The 27,271-nt window shown below is 40.0% G+C and overlaps 1 protein-coding gene across 1 annotated transcript in view; it reads right to left on the reverse strand.

Annotated features, from left to right (window-relative positions):
• Positions 1-27,271, reverse strand: part of LOC126198554 (probable isocitrate dehydrogenase [NAD] subunit alpha, mitochondrial) — a 55,567-nt gene that overhangs the window by 11,270 nt on the left and 17,026 nt on the right. Inside the window, exons 3-5 of the mRNA XM_049934977.1 lie at positions 22,114-22,286; positions 12,140-12,403; positions 5,663-5,912 (exon numbers count right to left, since the gene is read on the reverse strand). Coding sequence (XP_049790934.1) covers positions 5,663-5,912; positions 12,140-12,403; positions 22,114-22,286 — 687 coding nt within the window. The remainder of the gene's footprint in view (positions 1-5,662; positions 5,913-12,139; positions 12,404-22,113; positions 22,287-27,271) is intronic.

The raw sequence follows: 27,271 nt of genomic DNA on the forward strand, positions 1-27,271 counted from the left end.
AACACATCTGATATATTCTATACGACACTGGTGACGGCATGTGCGTCACATGACAGGAATATGTTGTCGACCCACCTAACTTGTACACTTGGCAAATGGGTAAAAAGATTCTTCTACCTTTCCCGAGTTAGGTTTTCTTGTGGATGTGATAATCACTCCCAAAAAAGTGATGAAAACATAAGAGTTTGTCACATAAACTGAAAATAACAAATTAAACTTTTCACTCGATGGAAGATTTGAACCCAGGACCTTTCGTTCCGCAGCTGCTCACGTTACCACGGCGCTCCTGCGTTCCCATTATCCTTAATGTTGCCTATCTTCCCATGAACTACTCAGTTTGTATATTTTGCTTATTTTTTCATAGTCCCACACAACTTCTTCCTGTTTTCTCAATTGATCTGTGTTCAGTTTTTCAAGGCCTATCCACTGTGCCAACTTATAAGTAAATCTGAGGGGGGTGCGATGGGGAGGTTCCCTTGTAAGTGATGGGCAAGCTGGGCAGTGCAGAACGAGAGATCAAAATGGGAATAGGTGTATCTTGAGTCTAAAAGGAACATGGTGCTCCAGTGTTAAGGCAGATGAGGTTGAGCTGACTGAGGTCAGCCAAGATGATACCTATTGGACAGGTTCTAAAAAAGCCCAAAGGGGATGGTGTGCATTAAAGTCACCATGCAACCAGAAAAAGAGGGGGGGGGGGGGGGAGTTGCCCAATAAGATGGAGGAAAGTCTGCTCTGGTGACACTGAATGACAAAAGGAGGTAAATGTTGCAAAGAGAAAAGGTGAAATGAAGGATAATGCAGACTGCAATGTCAGGGGTGTGGGCTGGTCATCGGGAGTGCACTGGGAGGAAGAAGGGAAAGAGGAACCTCAAATGCTGAAGTGGAGGATGGTTAGGCGAAAGAGAGAAGAGGAGGAAGAGGATAGATTTGCAGCATGGAAAAGGAAGAGGTGCTGCAAGGCTGGAGCTCCATGGTAGCCAAGCCCCAACTCACCAAAGAATGGTGAGCACACTGAGGGGACCCCACTAAGGGTTGTGGGCATTCAAGTCACCCTGTACTTAGATGGGGGCAGTTGAGAAAATAGTGCAGACAATGCATTCTGGGACACTTCAGAGATGTCTTGACAAGAACAGCCTCCAAATAACAATTCAGTGGCATGTGTTTGCTGTAGAGTCCAGAACATATGTGCAAACACCGCCCAGTGCTCTTTCATAGACAGTGCAATTTTTAAAATAGCCCAGACAGCTGCAGAGGACAGGAGTCTGCACTGCTGGGAAATACGTTTCCCAGAGGGCAATGCAAGAAACAGGAGAAATGCATAAAAGATGCCATAGCTCAGTCAAGTGGGAAAATTGGGCAACTCCCTCACCTCTGGAGGATTGTGCTATTAGTATCCTCCTGGGGTGTGAAGGGACCAAGAAGGCAGGCCATGCCTCAGGGCCACCTGCTGACAATAATTTTGAAGATACAACCATCAACAAACTTTTTCACCAAATCAAGGTGTGTTGGGAGGTCAAGGACAATAGGGGCCTCTTGATATATGTGGTGTTGAAGAGTCTTGTATTCCTGGATTTTCTTTTCTCATCTGAAAATGGTGCAGTCTGGTAAACAGGGGTGATGGTGCTCCCTGCAGCTGACACAGATGGGGGAGGGCACAAGGAATGTTGGTATGCAACCAACTGCCACAATCCCTACAGATGGGGTTGGCATTGCAACACGAAGATGTGTCCAATTCACATGTGTTTGTGGCAAAGCATGGGAGGAGGAATATACGGCTTGACATCACAGTGACGTACCATCACCTTGGCCTCTTCGGGCACAGGACATCTCCAAGACAAAGATGAAATCTCCAGTATCCATTCTGTTATCTATCTAGACTTGACAGACAAAATGCTCACCTCATAGCTCCACGTTAGCATGGAACTTGTCCTCAGTCTGTAAAAGGAGGTCTCTGTGGCAAATGATATCCTGTATCATATTCATGACTTCCGGAGGGGTTATATTGACAAACGTCACCCAGTTTGTCAGAGGTGAGCAGCCCCCATGACTGAACAAGTGAGGCCATTATAAGCAGAACAGAGATACTATTCATCGAAGAATGATGGTTTTGTAATAAAAACAATCTCCATCTGTCCTACAACAAACCAAGTACTGTGAGGAGTATTTTTTTGCCTTGCCTGAGAGTCTTATGTTTCTCTCATTACTTAGCCAGGGAAGGGGACTTTTGGGGTAGTATCTCACCACATTGTAATCTCCTCATCATAATACATCATCTTTAGAAGAGACTGGTGCTATGCGACCACCAGCAGAAGAAAATTTAATTCGCTTCACTGCAAATCTTCCACATGGTATCACCCACTCTGAACAGGGGCTCCCTCCATAGGTGCCACCCAGTCACAACAATGGTTACCTGGCCCACACCCCAGCCATGTGGGTACATGCTCCTTGGCTTGCCTGGTGAGTTTCCACCTGAGGCACGAACAGTGCAATCACAGTGTGGTCACGGCATACAGGTACTCAACAACCAGACTTACTTCCCCACCCCACCCATAATGACAGAATGGCTACTGTGCTAGGTTCTGGGTATAGCACCGTTGCAAGGAAGAAGGGTGCAAAGAAAGAAACATACAAAATGTGGAATGTACACCATGCTGAGTGACTTTCCCTGCATGATCTACACTTCTGTAAAATTTAGAAAAGTAGCAAGTCAAACCCAACAAAAGCTGTAGAAGGCTAGAAGGTCAAAAAAAACAAGCGTCCAAAACACAAACCAGATACAAGCACAATCGTCATCAAGAAGACCATCCAAAGAAAAGGCAGAGAGGGGAAAAAATAGGAGAAAGATAGATTTGCAGCACAGAAAGGGCTGGGGTCCCACAGTGGCCAAGTATGTACTCACAAAAGAGATGCGAGCTCCATGGAGGGCACATGGGCAGCACAGTCAGCAGCTGGGTGATCCAGCTGTCTCTATGTCACTATTCGGCAGTGGTAATTCTTCTGTACAGATAGCTTGACAGTTGTCATGCCCACAAAGAACGTGGCTCAGTGGTTGCAGCATAGTTGGTAGGTCACATGGCTGGCTGCTTTCACAGGCCTTTTGATGATTATGGCGAGACTGCAGTAGGCGGTGTTGGGAGGATATAAGGGACAAATTTGCACCTACGTCTACTGTTGGGACAATGGGCAAGGAGCAGGCATGGAGTAGGGGCAGACAAGGATAATCCATATTCTATCATTTTTCAGCAGTGTGAACGTTATATTATTAATTCTTATACTGATATTTCAGCTGACAACTTTTCAGCCATTCTCTAGGCAAGTCACTTGCAAGATTTTAAAAGTACTTTACACTGTTGAGTAAACATGCATATGTCAGAGAACACTGTTGGTAACAAGAGCGTCAGTCATAGATAAAACTTAATGCATTATCCTTGCTTTGTTTCACTCTTAGACACACAATTTGGAAAGGCAATCGAGGGCAGAGGTGAAAAGGATGTGGTGGTGGTGGTGGTGGGGATATTTCTCTTTCCAGGGCATAATGAGAGAGTCTACAACCTGGCAGAGAATATGTTGCTGCTATAGTTCCGGATGGCACTGTGTCACAAAGGGCATTCCTTCCTGGCTGGACAGTGGATATATGGGGGCTGGTAGGTGACCGGGAAGGACAGGTGTGAGATATCTGTTTCTGGACTAAGTATAGAGCATAATCTTGGGTGTGAAGGCCAGCGAGCCTCTTAGCCATACTTGGAGGACTGCTCATCACTATAAATGTGACAACCATGAGTGGTTAGGCTGTACAGAAAGAAATCCACGGTGCAGATTGTGTAGCAGCTATCGAAGTGGAGGTTTTATTGGTGATAAGTTTGATGTGGACAAAAGTACTGATACAGACATTCTTGAAGAGGAGGTTTACATCAAAGAAGGTGGCTTGTTGGGTTGATGAAGACAAAATGAAATGAATGGTGGATATACCGTTCAAGGTCTGGAGGTTTGTGGATAAGGTATCCTCATACTCAGTCCAGATCATTAAGATTTCATCAACAAATCTTAACCAGGTGTGGGGTTTGGAATTCTGGGTAGTTAAGTATGGATTTCTCTTGACAGCCCATGAACAGATTGGCACAGGATGGTGTCATGCTTCCTACTCACTTCACCTGGCCCTCCTCAGCCCAAAAATCCCCCTTCCTTGATGACAAGCTCCATCTCAAAGATGGCTGTATCAGTACCTCCATTCATATCAAACATACTAACCAACAACAATACCTTCAATCAACCCACTGCCATTCATTCCACACCACAAAGTATCTTCCATACAGCCTAGCAATATATTGTGGTCCCATCTGTAGTGACGAGTAGTCATCCTCCAAATATGCCAAGAGTGTCACTGAGGACTTTACATACTTACTTCCCCCACATTGTCCAGAAACAGATTTCTAGTCACCTACACTCACTCACTAAACCACTCCAGCCAGAAAGTAGCATCCCCTCATGTCTGACAATCACATTCTCTGCCAGGGTTTCTATTACTTCTTGTTGTGCCCTGCAGCGAGTAATATTCTCCCACCACTCTCTTCACCCCTCCCATTGTGGTATTCCACCATCCATCCAAACTACGCACTATCCTGGCCTGTCCCTATTTTTTTCACAGCCTATTTGTTACTAAAATTTTAAATGTGAGGTACATATTTTACAGTAAATCTCAGATGGGAGCTTCACAAAATTATATGGAGGATACAGTCATTGTGTCTTGAAATATGGGATACAAAAGAATAATCATTTTTTGCGATATTGATTTTAATCGAGTAGTATCAGGTTTAATCCCCACAGTCCTAGAAGGCTTATCTGTCAATTCTTTCAACTCTGGCAATATTTGTTAATGTTAGAAATGCAGAATCATGGTTCAGAGTCGATGTCACAGTGTAGGTCCCCAGAACAGGCTTGATTAAGTCTGTTCAAAGACAAGATGAAGGCAACAGCATGCAACCTCCAACTGGGGCATGCCTCGCAAAACACTGTGGTGTTCAAGCCAAAATCTTTAAAATCATTTGAGAAAGACTGCACATCGGCTGACTTGTGTGACTTGCTTTTCATGCAGTCAACCTAGCCCGACAGGTTCTACACCAAGCAGGCATGGTGTTATAGTCACCTGATAGTGTGCTCAGCACATGCTGGCAACAAGGCTTTCCTTCACTCTGTAGCAAACTAATTTTAAAAGTACTATAGTCATCATGAGAGCATTACAGAAATAATCAACGAGCTCCAGTTGTAGATGCAACAAAAGAGGTGTTGTGCATCACTGAGTGGTTTACTGTTGACATTTTGAGGTAGTACATTTTGGGAGGACTCAGAAAACTTAATTTCTCCCATATATGTCTCAGGAAATGACCGCGAGAAAATACGAGGAATTAGATACATAGGTTTACCAATAATCATTCTTCTCACATGCCATTAGTGAACAGAACAGGGAAGGGGGGGGGGGATATCAAAAAGTGGTACCAGAAATACCCTCCACCACACACCATCAGCTGCCTTGCAGAGTGTAAGATGAAGATGATGATGTGAATTTTTACATATTTAATTTTCCTGCAAACTATACTTGTTCAATCTGAACTGGTGACAAATCATTTTATGTCGAATTAGGAATATGACAGATATATAAACTCACCGATTCAAAAAGAGCACCGTTCAGACCAATATTTCCACTTGGTGTAAGGCCAAGTCCACCGACCAAACCTGCACACATATCTGACAAGATATCACCATACAGATTGGGCATCACCAGAACATCATATTTATTGGGATCCTGAACCATTGTCAGGCATACCGTGTCCAAATATTTCTCTTCAAATTTTACGTCTGGGTGATTTTCAGCTGCTTCACGGCAACAACGCAGGAAAAGACCATCTGACATTCGCCTGCAACACAATACTGACAGCTAAGCTTTAATACTTTAATTAGAAACCTTACATGATAAAAATGTATAACAGCTAGCAAGAACAGTAGTTATCAAATACATTACAATCTAAAATCTACTTTTGACATAGCACTTGAACGGCAATTTGTTTTGACTGATTATGGTGCATTCAAAGGGAATTTATAAAGTAAGAATTTTTTCATTCAGCAATTATAAAATGTTATATTTGCAAGTAAATGGTGGAATACTCATTTGAAAAGTAAGCATTTTCTGACACACACACACACACACACACACACACACACACACACACACACACACACAGAGAGAGAGAGAGAGAGAGAGAGAGAGAGAGAGAGAGAGAGAGAGAGAGAGAGAGAGAGGGGGGGGGGGGAGGGGGGGCAGGATGGGAGGGAGGAGGAGCTGGAGTTTTGACACTGCCGGATAACCATACAACAGAAATATGAAGGTCATTTGAGACTTACAAATGAAATGGAATGGTGTTTTAGGAAGCTATTTGAACATCACATTTTGTTGGCCTGAAAACTTTGTGTGTTATGCAAGATAGAGGAGCTGAGTTAATTAGCAGGTTCTGCACCTTCTACACAAAATAAATTGCCTTTACTTTCTGATACTTGATAATATGTTACATACACCAAGTCAGCAATTTTTGTGACTCAGCTTCTTAGCATCAGTGTATTAAATTAATTTGTAACGGTATGTACAGAAGGTACTCTTTCTTCATTTTCTGTATGCCTTGTTATACAGCCAATAAGATTTCATACACCAAGGAGCTAATTTATACATGGTCTTAAACTACATGTGCTTCAAATTTTTATTCACATGCATATACACTGTGCTATGATATCTGATAACGGAATACATAAAAACACTAAAACCATAGAATATTTAGGGGTCGGTTCATGTGACATCAAACAATGGTCTGATTCTCGACACCAAAGACTTTTGATAATTTTTTGCACATTTGTAGCAATAGTAGCAGCAGCAGTTTACATGAAAAATTCCAAATTAAATTTTTTGGACCTCTCATTTTAAAATTATTTTTAAGATCTCCAAAACTACGTGATTTTTAGGTTCTTAAACCCTAAAACCCCCTCATCTACATCTACATTCATACTCCGCAAGCCACCCAACGGTGTGTGGCGGAGGGCACCTTACGTGCCACTGTCATTACCTCCCTTTCCTGTTCCAGTCGCATATGGTTCACGGGAAGAACAACTGTCTGAAAGCCTCCGTGCGCGCTCTAATCTCTCTAATTTTACATTTGTGATCTCCTCGGGAGGTATAAGTAGGGGGAAGCAATATACTCGATACCTCATCCAGAAACGCACCCTCTCGAAACCTGGCGAGCAAGCTACACCGCGATGCAGAGCGCCTCTCTTGCAGAGTCTGCCACTTGAGTTTGCTAAACATCTCCGTAACGCTATCACGCTTACCAAATAACCCTGTGACGAAACGCGCCGCTCTTCTTTGGATCTTCTCTATCTCCTCTGTCAACCCGATCTGGTACGGATCCCACACTGATGAGCAATACTCAAGTATAGGTCGAACGAGTGTTTTGTAAGCCACCTCCTTTGTTGCTGGACTACATTTTCTAAGCACTCTCCCAATGAATCTCAACCTGGTACCCGCCTTACCAACAATTAATTTTATATGATCATTCCACTTCAAATCGTTCCGCACGCTTACTCCCAGATATTTTACAGAAGTAACTGCTACCAGTGTTTCTTCCGCTATCATATAATCATACAATAAAGGATCCTTCTTTCTATGTATTTGCAATACATTACATTTGTCTATGTTAAGGGACAGTTGCCACTCCCTGCACCAAGTGCCTATCTGCTGCAGATCTTCCTGCATTTCGCTACAATTTTCTAATGCTGCAACTTCTCTGTATACTATAGCATCATCCGCGAAAAGCCGCATGGAACTTCCGACACTATCTACTAGGTCATTTATATATATTGTGAAAAGCAATGGTCCCATAACACTCCCCTGTGGCACGCCAGAGGTTACCTTAACGTCTGTAGACGTCTCTCCATTGATAACAACATGCTGTGTTCTGTTTGCTAAAAACTCTTCAATCCAGCCACACAGCTGGTCTGATATTCCGTAGGCTCTTACTTTGTTTATCAGGCGACAGTGCGGAACTGTATCGAACGCCTTCCGGAAGTCAAGAAAAATAGCATCTACCTGGGAGGCTGTATCTAATATTTTCTGGGTCTCATGAACAAATAACGCGAGTTGGGTCTCACACGATTGCTGTTTCCGGAATCCATGTTGATTCCTACATAGTAGATTCTGGGTTTCTTAGAAACTATGACTTACAAACCTAAAATTTGTACCATTTCATTCAGTTCCTCCTAAGCTTTTTTTTTTTTAAAAGTGTACCTTTGATATTCACAGAAATGCCAAATTTAAAATATTTTTTAATTTTGAAAATTTCAAAATCTGATTTTTGTTTAAAAAAGAAAAGACATTGTGTGTGTGCAATACCATTATTTGTTAATGCGTGCAGCAAATTTAATCATTGTTTTAAAGTGGGAATCTATTAAATTTTATTTTATTCGTAAGCACAGTACCTGTGCATAGTTTTTATGGTTCTGAACTTGTTACTAACAAGGGAAACTCCCCATCGCAATTCCTCAGGTTTAGTGGTAAAACGGCCTAGTGATAGCCTGTCAAAAACTGAACACAGATCAAGCACGGAAACAGGAAGAAGGTGTACTGAACTGTGAAAAAGGAAGCCAAATATAAACAGTTAACAGTCCAAGCTCAAGATGTGCAACACAGCGCAAACTGCATGAGCCACGGCCTTGTGATTATGTGGTAACAGTGTTGGAATACAGAGCGGAAGATCCGTGTTCATCTCCCTCGTGATCCCTTCCCCCTCCCCACAAAATTAGGATTTTTTTCATCTGGTCATTGACATGTCTGTTCTCCTCCTGTAGTCTTGTCAATAGCCATACTACACATTGGCTGCAGAATGTGAGTTGTGTTGGTACGAATATATTATCGTTGCAAGTAAATGTGATGAATTGTGAGAATAGGCGAGAGGCTGCAAAGACCTCTTACAGAAATGAAAACAACAAACGGGTGTGAAGTACATTGTTACAATGGAGGAATTCAAGAGTCAAAACTTCCAAAACTGAATGCAAGGGTCTTAACATGTGGTACTTATGTAGAACAAGGAGGAGGAACACACAACTGGAGGCTCCTTCTTTACACCTTGCTGTTGCAAACACATTGTACACTCCAACACAGGCACAAATTTAAATACAATGAACAGACATGTCAATGACTGGATAGACAGTTCATAATTTTGTGGGAAAAAATGGGCGAGGGGGGGGGGGGGGTGTGTGCGGCACAAATGAAATCAGAGCACGGATCTCCCCCTTCACAGTTCAACACCATGACCACACAACCATGATACAGTGACGACTCGAATTCGCTCTATGTTGCACATCATCAGCTTGGACCTTTCACTGTTTCTATTTTGCTTCTTTTTTTGTAGTTCAGTACACCTTCTTCCTGTTTTCATGCTTAATCTGTATTCAGTTTTTGATGGACTGTCCACTGGGATATCTTACAAGTAAATCTGAGGGAGGTGCGATGGGGAGTTTCCCTTTTAACGTGAAAAATAAAATAAAATAAAATAAATAAATAAAAAAATTATATATATCTCAGCAACCGTTGGTTGCGAAAGCTTGAATTTTGTGTGTATGTATGTGTTTGTTTGTTTGTGTATGTGTGTCTATCAACCTGCCAGCGCTTTCATTTGGTAAGTCACATCATCTTTGTTTTTAGATATATTTTTCCCACGTAGGATGTTTCCCGCTGGCAGGTCAATAGACACACAAACAAACACAAACATACACACAAAATTCAAGCTTTCGCAACAAACGGTTGCTTCATCAAGAAAGAGGGAAGGAGAGGGAAAGACGAAAGGATGTGGGTTTTAAGGGAGAGGGTAAGGAGTCATTCCAATCCCGGGAGCGGAAAGACTTACCTTAGGGGTTAAAAAAGGACAGGTATACACTCGCACACTCACACATATCCATCCGCACATACACAGACATTTGTAAAGGCAAAGGGTTTGGGCAGAGATGTCAGTCGAGGCGAAAGTACAGAGGCAAAGATGTTGTTGAAAGACAGGTGAGGTATGAGCGGCGGCAAATTGAAATTAGCGGAGATTGAGGCCTGGCGGATAACGAGAAGAGAGGATATACTGAAGGGCAAGTTCCCATCTCTGGTGTTCTGACAGGTTGGTGTTAGTGGGAAGTATCCAGATAACCCGGACGGTGTAACACTGTGCCAAAATGTGCTGGCTGTGCACCAAGGCATGTTTGGCCACAGGGTGATCCTCATTACCAACAAACACTGTCTCCCTGTGTCCATTCATGCAAATAGACAGTTTGTTGCTGGTCATTCCCACATAGAAAGCTTCACAGTGTAGGCAGGTCAGTTGGTAAATCACGTGGGTGCTTTCACACGTGGCTCTGCCTCTGATCGTGTACACCTTCCAGGTTACAGGACTGGAGTAGGTGGTGGTGGGAGGGTGCATGGGACAGGTTTTACACCGGGGGCTGTTACAAGGGTAGGAGCCAGAGGGTAGGGAAGGTTGTTTGGGGATTTCATAGGGATGAACTAAGAGGTTACGAAGGTTAGGTGGACGGCGGAAAGACACTCTTGGTGGAGTGGGGAGGATTTCATAAAGGATGGATCTCATTTCAGGGCAGGATTTGAGGAAGTCGTATCCCTGCTGGAGAGCCACGTTCAGAGTCTGATCCAGTCTCGGAAAGTATCCTGTCACAAGTGGGGCACTTTTGGGGTTCTTCTGTGGGAGGTTCTGGGTTTGAGGAGATGAGGAAGTGGCTCTGGTTGTTTGCTTCTGTACCAGGTCCGGAGGGTAGTTGCGGGATGCGAAAGCTGTTTTCAGGTTGTTGGTGTAATGGTTCAGGGATTCCGGACTGGAGCAGATTCGTTTGCCACGAAGACCTAGTCTGTAGGGAAGGGACCGTTTGATGTGGAATGGGTGGCAGCTGTCATAATGCAGGTACTGTTGCTTGTTGGTGGGTTTGATGTGGATGGACATGTGAATCTGGCCATTGGACAGGTGGAGGTCAATGTCAAGGAAAGTGGCATGGGATTTGGAGTAGGACTAGGTGGATCTGATGGAACCAAAGGAGTTGAGGTTGGAGAGGAAATTCTGGAGTTCTTCTTCACTGTGAGTCCAGATCATGAAGATGTCATCAATAAATCTGTACCAAACTTTGGGTTGGCAGGCCTGGGTAACCAAGAAGGCTTCCTCTAAGCGACCCATGAATAGGTTGGCGTACGAGGGGGCCATCCTGGTACCCATGGCTGTTCCCTTTAATTGTTGGGATGTCTGGCCTTCGAAAGTGAAGAAGTTGTGGGTCAGGATGAAGCTGGCTAAGGTAATGAGGAAAGAGGTTTTAGGTAGGGTTGCAGGTGTGTGTGTGTGTGTGTGTGTGTGTGTGTGTGTGTGTGTGTGTGTGTGTCCGTCCTGCTGTCACATGGTGAGTAGATTTTTTATCTATCAAATTATTTCGTCAAAATTTATTGTTTTTGTTATTGTTATAGCAATAGTTTTATGAACCAGCTTCCAAACCAAATGCAGCTGAGATACAGTTGACAAGAAGAATAGCAGTCAACATTTATTGTAGCCTTTGGAATACCTTCATGGAATTTGACACACACATTAATAAACAATGCATGACTAACATACCTTTTTTCTAAAAAGATCAGATATTGAAATTCTCAAAATTTAAAAAACTTTTGGTTTGGGAAAATTTTACATTTTAACAAATTCAGTCAAGCAGTACATACTTTCAAATCCTACAATAAATTGAATAAAATGCTATAAATTTCAAGTCTGAACATCAAATATTTTAGAGATATGGCCATATCAAGGTTTCGAAACTTGGTGAAAATCATACTATTTCAGAATGTTTAAAAATTAGTAACTCAAAAATTAAATGACCAAAGAACCCTTACTTTTGGATTTTATCTTAATTTGATAGTTAGAATAAAATGACAAGAAATTACAAAATTGTAAATCATCAAGGCTCATTTATTTTCTATATTGCTGATTTCACCTGCAATGACTCTTAGACATAATCACATAATCAAACTCAACATTTGTAAAGAGAGACAAATAAATGATTACACCATTAAAGTACATACATGATGTTAGCTTTATGTACTGCAGTAACCTTCTTGCGGCCATTCTCTTTTGCATACTGGAAGGCAAATTCCGCTACTCGTCGAGATGCTTCCTCTGTAATAAGCTTTATACTTTGTACAACCCCATCCACAATTTCATGTTCAATACCAGAGTATTCACCCTCTGTATTTTCACGAATGGTAATAACATTAACATCATCATAAAGTGTCCGATAGCCTTCCAGCGACCTACAAGGCCGCACATTTGCATACAAGTTAAATTCTCTGGAAATAAGAATGTGCAAGTAATCAAAATTTAATTAATAAAATATTATAACACTTTTAAAGTAATACAGAATAAAATGAAATGCATAAAAATAAAAACACCTTTAATTAATGTGCTACATTGTTACAAATCACCACTGTATTAAATAGGTATAATAATATCGCTCAATGAAATAAATAGGAAGTTTACTGCAAGTACTGCACATTAAAAAGAAATCTGATGTGATGCAGAAAAAGAAAACTGCTTTCATGGTTCTTGGTAGTACTGCCAAGATCCAATCACCAAAATATCCGAAAGTGAACTTTTAACAACTCGATTTGGCAATACACTCGAGAACTGTGAAAGCAGCATACATGCTGAGAAAGTCTCAGATCACAAAAAAAGAAAACTGTTCCAATGGAAATTACTGTACCAAGTTGAGCAGCAAGATACAGACAGGTGAACTGTTTCATTAAGGAAATCAGTATCCCATATTCAACTCCACAGTGAAAAATTGACACTTTTCAGAATAACTACGAAGTCCACTAATTCACCCCACCTCCAGTTTTCAAAATGGATGGGTTATTATCAATCATTTTACTTTCATGAAACACTATTCATAGTTACTGGCAAACACAGAACTGAAATGGTTGTAACACACTAAGGCAAATTATCTATGGGTGAATGGAGCAACATGTAGAAACCAGCCTGTATGAGGACTTGGATTCCAGAGAAATTTTCCGTGGAGTGGTTGCAAAACCAGTCACAGATGCCAGGCACACTATTTCCTAACTACTGTTCAACAGATACACCAGTGGACTTGTGCTGTATGTACCTTCCAGTTAACTAGATGCAAACACACCTTATTCATTGACATCACATTGGTTTAAATACAGTGTTGGAGGGAAGAGGGAGTTCCCAACACTGCATCACAGGATTCTACCAGACACCGCACAACCTTTGCCATTACTGAAGAAATATTTTTTTATTTACTCTAGCAGTTTTAAATATCTGTTAGTAACAGTGTTGCCAAAAGACAAATAATCATTATCAGATCCTATTTGACCTCACAAGGGTTCTGCAATCTAGTAAATGCACTTTACAGCAAACTGTACTCTGGCTGCAGGGCAATGACGGCGAATCGGGTAATGACTTTTGTATTTATAGTGACATGCAAACAGGCAGTGTGTAAACAAGAGAAGAAAATACTGATACTGAGCAAGAAGGGTACTCCAGTGATAGTGATAATTATGTTGGTGAATGTTTGCTACAGGTGAAAACTGATACAATATGGTCAAAACGTGTCCACCAAAAAATGTTCAAACTTAACAAAAAAACGTTATCATTTACTGGGAGTGAAACATGCCATGAAGAATTGCAGAACAACAATGGAATGTTGGGAACACTTTTTTGACAATTAGCTGCTTCCTAGCATTGTTGAGTACACAAATAATGAGAGATCTGGCATACAGGGTCATTATTTGAGAGAAAGGAATGCTCATCTGACAGATGTAACTCAAAGGCTTTATTAGAAATACTGTATTTGTGTGCGACAATAAAAGACAACCGTACACACACCCATGATATATGGGTCACCAATAAAATGCGAACTGATAAAAGACTCAAAGACAATTTAGGTGCCTCTCATTCTGTTTGAGGTTCAACAAAAGGGATACTTAAGAGGAAGGAAAGAAGGTTGATAATTTAGCACCTATGCATGAACTGTTTGTTTACTTTGTGGAAAATAGTAAAAATGCTTATTCAGTACTGCACTATTGATGAAAAGCTAGGAGCTTTCAGAGGCAAGTCTTTCTTCAGGCAGTACGTCCCTAACAAACCAAATAAATATGGGCTAAAAATATTTGCTCTGGTAGATGGTAGGATATATTCATCGCCAACCTGGAAATATATGCTGGTAAATAGCCTGCAGGGTCATTTGTCATTATCAACAAACCAACAAATGTAAAATACCTCACTTCCTCAGGAACTTGGCATCAACACCATCTGGATTTCAGAAAAACAACTCTAATACCAATGTCACTAAGAGAACCAAGGCAGTTTTTATAGTCTCCATAATGCATCATGATAATGCAACTGATGCTACGTCTGGTGGTAAAAAGAAAACAGAAATTACAATCTTTTATAATGCAACCAAATTAGGAGCAGATTCTGTCTATCAGCTGTGCACTATGTATAATGTATCCAGAAAGACCAACAGATGGCCTACAGCGATTTTTATAGCATGATAAACACTGCAGCAATAAATGCACAAATAACATATCATGCACATAATACTGATGCTAACAACAAGTGTAGTGAATTTCTGAAACTCCTAGCAGGTAATCTAACAGATGATTATTTGCATCAATGTTCCCAGTGTTCATCATTGACAAGAAATCTCACACAAGGTATACAGTCTTCTTCCAAATGATGGTGCAAGTGCATTCCAGATAAGAGCACCGTGGTCAAAGAGAAATGGTGGTGCTTCAAAAAAACCAATACATTAAGTCAACATTCTGCAACTGTAAGAAATTTCTCTGTTTACAACATGTGCAGCAAATATGCACTGACTGCTAATTATACAGCTTACTAAATGTGATATTTTGTTACAGATTATGTAATGAATTAAACAGGAATGCTTCCATGTAAGGAATGTAACACAATTTTCAGAAAAATGTGTGATAATAGTTTTTCACCTTTATGATGACTGAGATTAAAAACTGTGTAATGTAAAAATCAACAGTTTAGTGGTTGACATTTATACTTAAAAATCACAAAAAATACAATACATTACATTGGTTAGAATGTCTATATCTTTCATTTCAATGAATTAGTACACTTACACTCTTAAATTTGCACAGATTGAACTAATTCCATATATTTAATGCAATAACACTGTTGGCATCTGTGGGACTGTGTGTGAATTACAACGAAACAGTATCCCACACGGCAACATGCTGTTTATATCATTTATAAAATTAAAACTTTTGATAATGCTGAGAAACATTCTGAAGTTATCAAGTACAAAACAACTGAGTGAAAGGTTACCTATAACTTCTACACTAAGGTGTTGATAACAGGTAGTAAGATGAACATAAAAGTTAAACAATGATAATGAAATGCAGTTAAGTAAATGAGGTGGTGGGGGCAGCAGATTACAAAATGGCACACTAAAACTAGGTGAGTCCTGTACTTTGGGCAGCAAAATAACTGAAGGTGGCCAAAATCCAGAGAAAATAAATTGTAGATGCAATAAACATGGAGCTTTCCTCAAAGTATTTGAAATGTTGCATTATATAGAAACCAAACCCATGGAACATTTTTAAATTCCCTCCAATGATATTTTATGGCAATCATAATGAAAACTACCTTATTTATTCATCAGTTTACATCAAGGGAAAATAAAAGCTGAATCCCTAACCTGCAACGTAATATAATACAAACTAACAGACACAGTAATCAGAGGATTGAAGGAGGTGCATCATACAGTTACAAAACAAACGTATGTTCTGGTGCTGTGTACTTTAAGTCCAATCGCACATTCACAGCCTGTTAGCTTCACCTGTAGTTACCTGTTATGCAGATGTTCATGCACTGTGCTCCCATATGCGAGATCTGATTCCACTTTAACACAACAAAACTCCAGGAGAGGACGGTACACCATCAAATAAGGGACTAACTAATCTGGTAAAATCGTGATATCTTGTTGAGCCCTAGTGTCCTCCAATTTGACTAGTGTACATGGGTCGAAGCCATTACGGGAAGTTAACACTGCATTAATCAGAATTTCTGAAGATTATGCACCCAGGAACTACTCCCAATTGCGTCAGCCCTTCCACTTCCAACATAGTAGTTAAACACACAGAAAATATGGCTGCACAAGTGTGTGCCGTACAGTTTCTGCTACCTGCCTCACAAGCTCTACTCTGTGGCACACTGGACTTAGAAATGAGACATCAGGATAGTTTTGGATCTGCTCACAATAAGTCACGTTCTCCGACCAAAATAATCTGAATCCACATTCGCTACCAGAAAGCCATCAGTGACATTATTAACACTTCGATAGTATAGAACTAAACAAACAACTGCGCGCAACTTACTGACAGTAGCCTGAGCAATGGCATATTATGCAACATGAGCTTTGTATACCACACTATCTTTGTTCAAGTCTGCCAAATATTCTCACTATCAAAACACAATTCCATCAACAACAATTAAAAGCACTTCTTACTTATATACATTTTATCAGACACTTAATTTATAATGAGCAAAGAAAATGCTTGTTACACAAGTGAGGTGGAACTGCCAGATGTCAGCCAACATGCATTACCAGGGTGTATACATGGACAAGGAAAAAAAATTCCCAGATTTTTCCCAGATTTCCCGGTTAAAAATACACTTTCTCCCGGGTGACAGTATTTTTTCCCTTATCAATCCACGGGCGTACAATTTCCCGGCACTTTAGAAAACGAAAATCAGGGAAAAAGATACGGTTTGGAAATATCTTTGATGTGCAGCAACATGTACACTGCGTATTTTCGTATTACGAAAGTATACATTGGAATTCCACCAAACACCGCATGTTAATTTCCGAGTCATTGAAATCGAGATTTTGATGCGCTTTTGTAAGCCGTTCGTAGCTCATATCACGTGATCACGCCAGCCGATGACAGCGGATATTCATAGCATAGGACACGTGATGTAGTCAGCCAACAGCAACATCACTGTTAAGTTGCACGAACACACAAACAGGGAAAGTTAATAGTTTAAATTAATATTCATAGTGTTGCTACAAGAAAAGCAAAGCTTTCACATATAATATTGTGTCTCAAGCTGCAAGAGAAGCTAAGCTTTCACATATACTGTTGATCTTTTTTGCGCGTGTTACACTTTAAGATATATCACACAAATGAGCCAGTAAAATTTTTAGTAATGACATAAATGTCTGATCTTCAGGGTTCGAAATTCTAAATGGGTCTTCATCAAAGAGGTGATTTTTAAATGAGAGTCTAACACTCTGTGATTTAATAAATTCATTGTACATTCTTGCACATAGTTCAACTTAAGTAAAAGGATATTTACTTTGAAAGCAACGCTTTTCAAACTACTATTCGCAATATTTTTCTGCGACCTGTTAGAAATAGATTCGTTTCAGCAGTTGCCAGAGAGCGCAGATAACAGGCGACACCAGGCTTGGGTAGCTATCATGACGTAGGAAGCCCGTATGTACATACGTGTAAAACATTGAAAGATCATACATTATGTCATAAAAGAAACAAGACATCAGAGGATACTGCAAGAGCATCGGAATTTCGTGAACCATACTAAAATGTGCACATTAGCATGTCCAGATTCCCAATGAAGTAGACGTTGACCTGATATTAAGCTTTTCAGTGTGGGTTTCGGGATGTAAATTTTCTTGGAGCACCAGTACTGTATTATATCATGTTTGTTTCTTTATTATGACATACATGCTAGAAAATGAAAATGTGCACTTGAAATGCAGCGAACAGTTGAAACTAGCCAGTACTGTGGAATTAAACATTTCGTTTCAAATACATTGACTGCCTCTGCGGAAAAGGTTAACAGAAGTCAAATTTCTTTAGCGAACAGACAAAAATAACTTCATTGTTCCGCAAGGCGATTAATGCAAGACTGTCAGAAACATGGAAATAAAATAAAATCTGAAACTAATGACATATTTTAGCCTTCCATAATTATGTGAATGTGTTTTAATTCACTTGATAGCTCCCGACCACAGATATCCGTTTTGATTTTATTTCATGTGAGAATAAATGAAGGGGAAACAACAAAATCACTAAATGTAAACACGGGTCACGTGGAGACTACCCTCTATAACTCAAACTGCTCTGCGCATCAGCCCCGGATCTATGACATTTGCGAACCGGGTCAATACTAAAAAAAAAATCAAATTTTCAAAATATGTTCATCTTGTAGGGCACATCTTTCTGAAAAGTCTGAAACATAAAACATATGTATTCGAGGAAATGTAAGACATATTATTTGGTCTTAAGTATGCCAAAGTGCAGTGCCACGCCTCTTCTCAAAGCATTTTTCTACCGCATGTCCAAACTATATTCAGGAGAGTGGAAATTGAAATGTCCTGTAGAGCCTCTCCTGCTCCCAATCGGCCAGTTTGACAGGCTGCCCCCCCCCCCCCCTCTCTCTCTCTAAAAGAATCTCACAATTAATAGCGGATGGGATTATTTGTATTCGAGAGAACACGAACTCTTCAGAAAATCTGAGCTCTTTATTGCCTATTAGTTAATAACTGCTGTTTTGGGTGACATAAAATTAAATATAGGATATATAAAACCAATACTGACAAGAGATAAGCAAGAAATTAACCATTTCTTCAAACCTTAGCTCCTAGCATTTTTTCTCTCTAATCTTGCTACAGCTTTATGGCGTGCTTTCCTTTCTGCAAAAGAATCTATTACCTCATCAAAGTTCGTCAAACGTTTTGCTACATGAAAAATCTAAATGAAGTTATCTAATACTGAAAAAGCTGTTAATACAAATAAATACCCAATACTGGTGTGGTTTCTCGATCTTATTACGTCTATTTTGTCATTGTCTGCTAGATAAAACAAAATAGGCCTTTCTAATATGGCAGCAATTTTGTTACACACCAAATAAACGAGACTGTTTTGGCACAAATGGCCATTTTATAACACGACAGAATATTATCCATGAAGTACCAGTATCAAATGCCAATTAGGCCTACTACAAGCAAAAAGCATTATGTTAGGAAATAGTTTCACATTTCATTCATACACACCAGCTTCTCAAGCATGAGATCGAAAAGTAGTGTTACGAAATTTTTATACAAATTTGGAATCGTCTTATTCTTCCATAATTTGTGCGATGTTCCCGTTTCTTTTCCTTCCTCGTTCTAACAAACAATCTTGCCATCACCAATTCTGTAGCTATTGCTGCCATTGTCAAAATTTGTCCACTGATTAACTTCACTAACCCTGCCAGAATCACAGGTTTAGTTATCCCGCGATTATTTTCTAGTTAGGCATTATTACGTGTTCGAACAACACATTTTCCGCGTTACTTCCAGAATAGAAATTCTGCGGCTGCTAGCCGGGGACTGTACTGCTTGGTCCTTACTAGTGTAACAATCTAGCCAAAAATTTTCTGTCAAAATCTCATTTTCTTGTATACACCGAGAAGATATGTGTGTGAAATCTTATGAGACTTAACTGCTAAGGCCATCAGTCCCTAAGCTTACACACTACTTTAACCTAAATTATCCTAAGGACAAAAACACACACCCATGCCCGAGGGAGGACTCGAACCTCCGCCGAGAAGATAATACGTAATCTTTCTCGCCTGTTATTCCTGTCGTCGTTTATTTCCAATTCTTGTAGTCTGAATCTATGGATTTCGCGAGTAATTATAACAATGCTGATCATTCGTAAACCCGATTAACCACATAGACAGCGATTGGCATTCACCTGTTCGGCTTTACTCCCTCAGCTCGTATAGCCCCGTCCCCTTTTGTCTGCGGCAAGTTACTTATGATTCATTCAGAAATCAACTTAAAATGTGTTCAAAAACCAACAGGGAAGCGTTTAAAAATCCTGTGAATAACCCATAGACAAAAGTACGCTGGATGCTAGGCGCTTTGCGAAACAATTTTTTTTTTCTTCAAGAATATGAATTAGTGGCCCCCCTCCCCTTTTGCCGGTAGCATCTAGCTGCTTGCTGCCACTGCTTGCACAGCCAACAGCCACATTCCTGTAGCCAGACGCGGGAGAATCTACTCCTCAAATGTGACTCAACTGCGCATGTATATGAGCCCGTGCGTAACTGCTAAAACAAATCTAATGTAAACAGTTGCGACTTCATGCTCATTGGAGGCAATTTGTCGTTATGAAGCACTGCACAGTCTTCCTAAAGCCTTTGACACATTTTCAAATGGCAGAAGCTTGCATGAGCACTGTGTGTCGTCATTGTATATGGCGTATTTCCTTTGCAAATTAAGTTATTTTCGTTTTTTCTTTCATTTATGTTTTATAGTTGAAGTATTACTCTACAGTAGCGGGGTAAAGTAATATCCTTTGTTAGCATATTGTTTCTTACCAGTCAAAATTACAAAAATTTAACTGAAAACTAAAACAATGAAAAATGTCCGGAATTGTAAAAATATCCCGGGTTTTTCCCGGTTTTCTACCGGATGAAAAAATTCCCGGGTTTTTCCCGGATCTCCCGGTTGTCCTGGGTCATATACACCCTGATTACAGATATTTTCCCTTTTGGTGAATATAGAACCCTGTATTGGTTCCTCCAGTAGAGACAATAATATTTCATCCAAGTTACCATTTATATTACTAATTTTCTGAGGACTTTTTATTACTAATTTTCTGAGGACTATTTTTTCCTTTCCTGACCTGCACAGCCTGGGAGGGGTCCACCTGTTCATTTTGAAGAGGTGTCTGCCCCTGCAAACTGTGTCAATTTTAGTTCTTGTTTCTTTTGTATTTTTACATCAGTCTTCCAACATCATGTTCCAACACCACCATATTCACACACTATTTTCACACACTCTGTCATCCCACGATGTGGCAATGACTGCATAGGGGCACTGCCCACTACTATCCATTCTGATTATAAGACGCAATCAAAATTCAAAATCTTGTGATCCCAAGTTCAGATCACAATGCAGTTTGCACAACTCTCTCTCAAATAAAAACCTGTACCCAAACAGCTTACATTTCTAAACTGTTTATCTTAATTAACTGCTGTAATTCCAAAACTTAGAAGCTTTAAAATGAGTGGGTGAGTGAGAGGACATCACTGTAGCATCTCACATGGACAAACTGTACAGACCAGAGAACAAAGTTATAGAAAAATGGCATTACAGAAAAATATTGAAAATTAGAAAGGGAGATCATAACCAGTGAAGAAGGGTTGAACCAAATTTGTGAGAAATGGCATATCTACACCAATAGAATAGTATTTCAAACAGGCACTCACTACATTTGCAGCCCTGTTTGTTATAGCAATTACGTGCTATTGTCATTTCAACAGATGAGCAATTTTTTCTTGTTTCAGCATGATCACAATGTGGATTCATTTCAAAAGACTAGACATTAAAATATAACTACATTCTGTTTTCACTGTTGGTGGTAACTCAGACTGCCTACAGAACCGCATTAAGAAAATTGCCTGTGAGCAGAAACTGACACACAATCTTCAAGTTTTCTTCTTTAAAAATACCAAGCAGTAAACATATCTACCACACACTATCCCATAACAGGATGAATGTATATGGTTAACAGACAAATACAGAAGTGGTGAACAGAGTTGAATTGCTGAATGCTATTTTGCTTGTCTTGATTGGTTCCAATTTCTTTTGGGCCTAGATACATTCATTTGTTGACACAATATAGGTTAACACTGCAGTGGATGGTTGCTATACATTTCAATTCAGTTTACATAGCTCTGAGGCACTTCCAAAGCCTGGTTTATCAGACAATCTGGTTGAGTCTTGCTCTGATAAAACACTGCCATCTCAGCTTGACAGATTATGTCACAGTCAAATGGGCCAGAGCAGGAAAATAAGGGAGGAATTACCTTATCACCCCCACACATCACACGAACACACATGAGTACACACAGTTGCAACTCCAACTAATCATCATACATCCACTGCCTCAATTTAAATCACAAATTAGGTTAGTAAACTAATACTTACTTCCTAAGAGCTAGATTGAGAGACCTATGGCCCTTGCCAACAGGTGTCATGAGTGGGCCTTTGAGGCCCACTTTGTTTCTATTGACGGAATCAATAGCTGCTTGTGGAATACCAAATTTCCCATCAGGACCTCTAACAGGTGTCACATCAACTGACTCCCATTCAATAGGAACCTGTACAAAAACAATATAAATTAGGTAAGAAACTGTATTACCATAACCTTATTTCCTACTTATTACACTACACATGGGGACCTGGGTGGGATGGTCAAACACCCCTCATATGGACATGTGCCCTAATCCAAATGGTTTTCAAGATAAAAAAAATTTAAAGTATTACTTGCAAACCATAACTTGGTATCTCGAGAGGGGATGCAGAAGGGGGAGGGGGGGGGGTTAGCTGAGGGGAGAAGCAGGGTATGAAGAGGAATGGGCTCTGCATCTCTACACTGTCAACAAACAGTGCAGGCAACACAAACCTGTGTTTTGAGCTTCCACAACAGCAGCTGTATGTGCGATGGAACTAATAAGTTACGTACTTTGCAGTATAGAAATTGAGACCACTGTACTGACAAGTTAAATAAAGGCATTAACTTCTGAAAATTACGCATCAGTTATCAAAATACAAAATTAGAAGTAGAAGAAAGTACAACTTATGACACAAGCAATGAAAGACTACTTACTGCTTTTCTAATTTTCTGGATGCCCCACAATTTGACAAAAATACAATAATATTAAATATGGATGAAGAAATAAAAAAAAGAATGAAACAGTCCAGTTTTCTGAAGCTTCTGCTGCACTAGCAGTTTCACTATTGCACCAAAGTGTTTTCAGAATTGTCACTGGTATCTGAAATGCTGATGTCGACAGTGAGATTTTCGATGGCTATTTCCATGACACTGTCATGCCTCCAGTACTTCTGCTCAAGCAGTAGCCCCTTTCTGCAACAGCTTTTCCAGTCTTCCTCAGTAACAGCCTAGAAACAAGGGCTTGCAAGATTCAACAAATTTTCATATGATACATCACCCGCAATGTTGTGATCGCCCAATAAGTCTTTATTTTTGTCTATTTTAATTACAATTTTGTAGCGGCAAACAAATTACTCTGTGGCCCTTGCTTGTCACCAATCTCTCAACTACAAATGACTTCGCAGATCTGTTCTCCCAAGTCAGTGAGTCATAGATACTTTCCTATCACATTTCGGGGGCAGTTTCTTGGCTTGCCTGTTGTGATAAGGTGCATTGTCCATGATTATTACAGAGTGAAGAGGAAGAAAATGGTTCAAATGGCATTGAGCACTATGGGACTTAACTTCTGAGGTCATCAGTCCCCTAGAACTTCGAACTACTTAAACCTAACTAACCTAACGACATCACAAACATCCATGCCCGAGGCAGGATTCGAACCTGTGACCGTAGCGGTCACGCGGTTCCAGACTGTAGCGCCTAGAACCGCTTGGCCACGCCGGCGGGCTGAAGAGGAAGATCTGGGAGTACTAGAACTTTCGACCATTTTTCAAATTAGTGAAATTCATCTGCCAATGATAGGCTTCCTGGGTTGATATGACCCAGAACTTCAGTTCTTGCCTAACAAATCCATTTTTGGAATCCAAACTTCCAACTATTAGTATTCTCTAGATACTTTTCCACACAGTAACACCCACATCTTTTTCTTACAGCATTTGCTGCATGTTAAATTACTGTTTCTTCAAGATTTGTCGAAATAAAATATTTCTGTGACAGCCTACCCAATATTTTTCATCTCGATAAGAAACCAGTACCAATGCACAATCCTGCCACATACCTTCTCATTTCCAACCTTTCTCCACACAAAACCAATGGACTTCAACACTTTTCTCAGGAAGATACTTCTCTGTGTCTAGCCAATCTCCTGTTCAAGAACTGGCAAAAGTTGTCACACACCAGGCACTACCTTTTCACTTTGTACTATTGTGTTCCTGATGACACATGTGCAGAAACGAAGTGCTCCGCCAGTAATAGAGCATACAATTTAAAGTAAATAGGGCCAAATGCAGAGGTATTCTGAATTACTCTCTAATAGAATTAGACCTGAAGCTTAACCCTTGCCAGAAATTCCTGGAGGCACGTCTGGGTAATTCCTGGCAAACACTAATTCTAGCAATGCTATGCCATCTCTTTCCGGTGTATGTCACAATCCTGAGGGAAAACTGCATACTCAGATGCAACAGTTCTTTTTAGTTTTGTCCACATTGCAGCACTTCATCACATTCAAGATTACTTTATGCCACTGACTTTTCCGAACTGGAGTAGAATGTAACTCCTGCATGGGCCATCTACAATAATTTTTGAAAAATTCACTATGAAAACAACACAAAAAACACAGACTGCAACAGCTCTGCTAAGTGACAAGGTAGAAAACAATGCAGTCAACACCAACTAATAGTAAGCTGCACATTTGGCAACATACATCTGCAAATCGCTACAGAATGAAATCTTCCAACTGCTGCTTAGAACCACTAATCAGGAACTGGGAGCCCATGTGCCAAGTTATAGGTCCCACATAGAACATCGTTATTTATTTTCTATATTATATGCATTGTCAGGTTTACACAGGTACAACAGTTGGTAACCATTACAATATGCGTTTTACAAAGCATTAATTGAAAAATATTTTTAACACATTCACCTCTAAGCATTGTCATACATGTCACATTATGGATGTTATATAGTTCACAGTAAATGTTCGAATATACCATCATCAACTTCAATGCATTTGTGCACTCTTAGGACAACCTGTTTCATTGCTTATCTGCCTATGAACATTCTCCTAATGAGTGCAGCAGTGTCCACGATGTTGCCAAAGCAATTCATCTATCTGTTCACTTTTCATTTGTACCCTTCAGACATCATCCAACCCCACGAACAAAATTCTAATGGTGTAAGGTCTGCCAATCTTAATGGTCAGTTAATTGTATTACCAGGACCAATCCAACAAATAAGGACAGCACAGATGTTCCCTCACATGTCTGGCTAAATGTGGAGCAGCTCCTGCATGCTACAAGTACACTGCACTCCATGTTCAAAGGAACATTCTCAAGGTGCCCAACAACTGAATTTTGCAAAAAATATAAGTAATTAGAATTGTCCTATCACTACTCTTCTAAAATGACCGGATCTATCAACATGTTACCTTTGTTACACTTGTTGCTCTTTACATTCTGTATAAACATGGCTTCATCAGTAATTAGTATTAATGGAAGAGAATGTACATTAAATGTATTCCATCTCTGAAATCATTCGGAATAGGGCATATGTCCACATGAAGTTTTTGATTCATGTCAGCATTCCTGTCATACTCCTTTCCTCCCGTGCCATCCGTATATAAAGCACACAGCATATAGCTCTGCTGTTAGATAAATTTCTAAGAGCAATAACAAAATGTGGTAAAACATCTGCACATTACATGTTACTTTGGTCCTTATAAGAATAAACAGTTTAACAAAATTATTATTGTTAAATCAGCATAGCAGATTGATCCACTAAAGTTCGAAGTGATAATTTTGGCAACCATATCAGTTACCTAAAATAAAATGTTTTATAATGTTTCCAATTGAACACATTCAAATCTGTTCATTGTCAATATGAAAATAAGGCATGACACAGCACATGTCCATCGTAACCTCACAGCTACAGCACAGCACAGCGTATCTTTGTCAAAAAGTTGACACTACACTGGAGTGACTGCTTTTCAATTATTTTTTCTTGAAATTCATTTCATCCTGGGTACTGACATGATACTGAACAACCATCAGCACATGTGTCTATCAACATAAACATTACTATTGTAGTCCATCTAAAACACTCTGGAAATACTTCTCTTTGGGCTATAAGCTGACTGACAGAATTCGAAACTTAGTAAAAACAGACCTGGAGGCTATCATTAAAGTATCCATCTAGCTTCCAGTGCCCCAAGAATATCATTCATGAGAGTGACTTAATTTACTAAACTTGATGCTAGAAACACAGCATGAAGAACAATCATAGTCAACTGGAGTACATTTTGGTGATGAATATTTGAAGCTCAGTATCAATTAGGACCAATTAGGTTACAAACTGGTGTCCCAGGCCCACACCCCCCAATAAAAAAGAAAAAAAAACAGATCTATAAAACATTTGGCACATAATACATCTTGCAAAATCCAAAATACATTTTGCACATATAGCTAAAAGCCATAAAAATATAAACAACCATTTTACTATTCACCAATAACAGACTCTTCCATTAACTATATCAGATACATGGGTGATACTGCCAAGCTGCTACATGGATAAATGTTTGGAATCAGGAATTGTTCTACTGAAGATAGTAGTCTTTTGTGTTATTGCCCACATCAAAAGTTCCAACTGCTTGTGGCAGCAATCAAAAATAGTGTACTTAAGCTTTGAAACCACTGTTTTCTTACCTTGAGAGATAAATGGACAACATAAGCAGAACAATGAAGACAATATGAGGGTGTGGGGGGGGGGGGGGGGGAGGGAAACAATGGGAGAGACCTTTTCAAATCCTACTGTCACAACTGCACACTTCCATACTGGAACAGCAGATTTACTGGCCTTTAAAGTCTTCACCAAAGTGTTCTACAGCAATGTTTTACAGTATCATTGTTGTTGTTGTTGTGGTCTTCAGTCCTGAGACTGGTTTGATGCAGCTCTCCATGCTACTCTATCCTGTGCAAGCTGCTTCATCTCCCAGTACCTACTGCAACCAACATCTTTCTGAATCTGTTTAGTGTATTCATCTCTTGGTCTCCCTCTACGATTTTTACCCTCCACGCTGCCCTCCAATGCTAAATTTGTGATCCCTTGATGCCTCAAAACATGTCCTACCAACCGATCCCTTCTTCTAGTCAAGTTGTGCCACCAACTTCTCTTCTCCCCAATCCTATTCAATACCTCCTCATTAGTTACGTGATCTACCCACCTTATCTTCAGCATTCTTCTGTAGCACCACATTTCGAAAGCTTCTATTCTCTTCTTGTCCAAACTAGTTATCGTCCATGTTTCAGTTCCATACATGGCTACACTCCATACAAATACTTTCAGAAATGACTTCCTGACACTTAAATCTATACTCGATGTTAACAAATTTCTCTTCTTCAGAAACTCTTTCCTTGCCAC

The sequence above is a fragment of the Schistocerca nitens genome, chromosome 8, assembly GCF_023898315.1.
Source record: "Schistocerca nitens isolate TAMUIC-IGC-003100 chromosome 8, iqSchNite1.1, whole genome shotgun sequence".
In the NCBI taxonomy this organism is placed as follows: Eukaryota; Metazoa; Arthropoda; class Insecta; order Orthoptera; family Acrididae; genus Schistocerca; species Schistocerca nitens.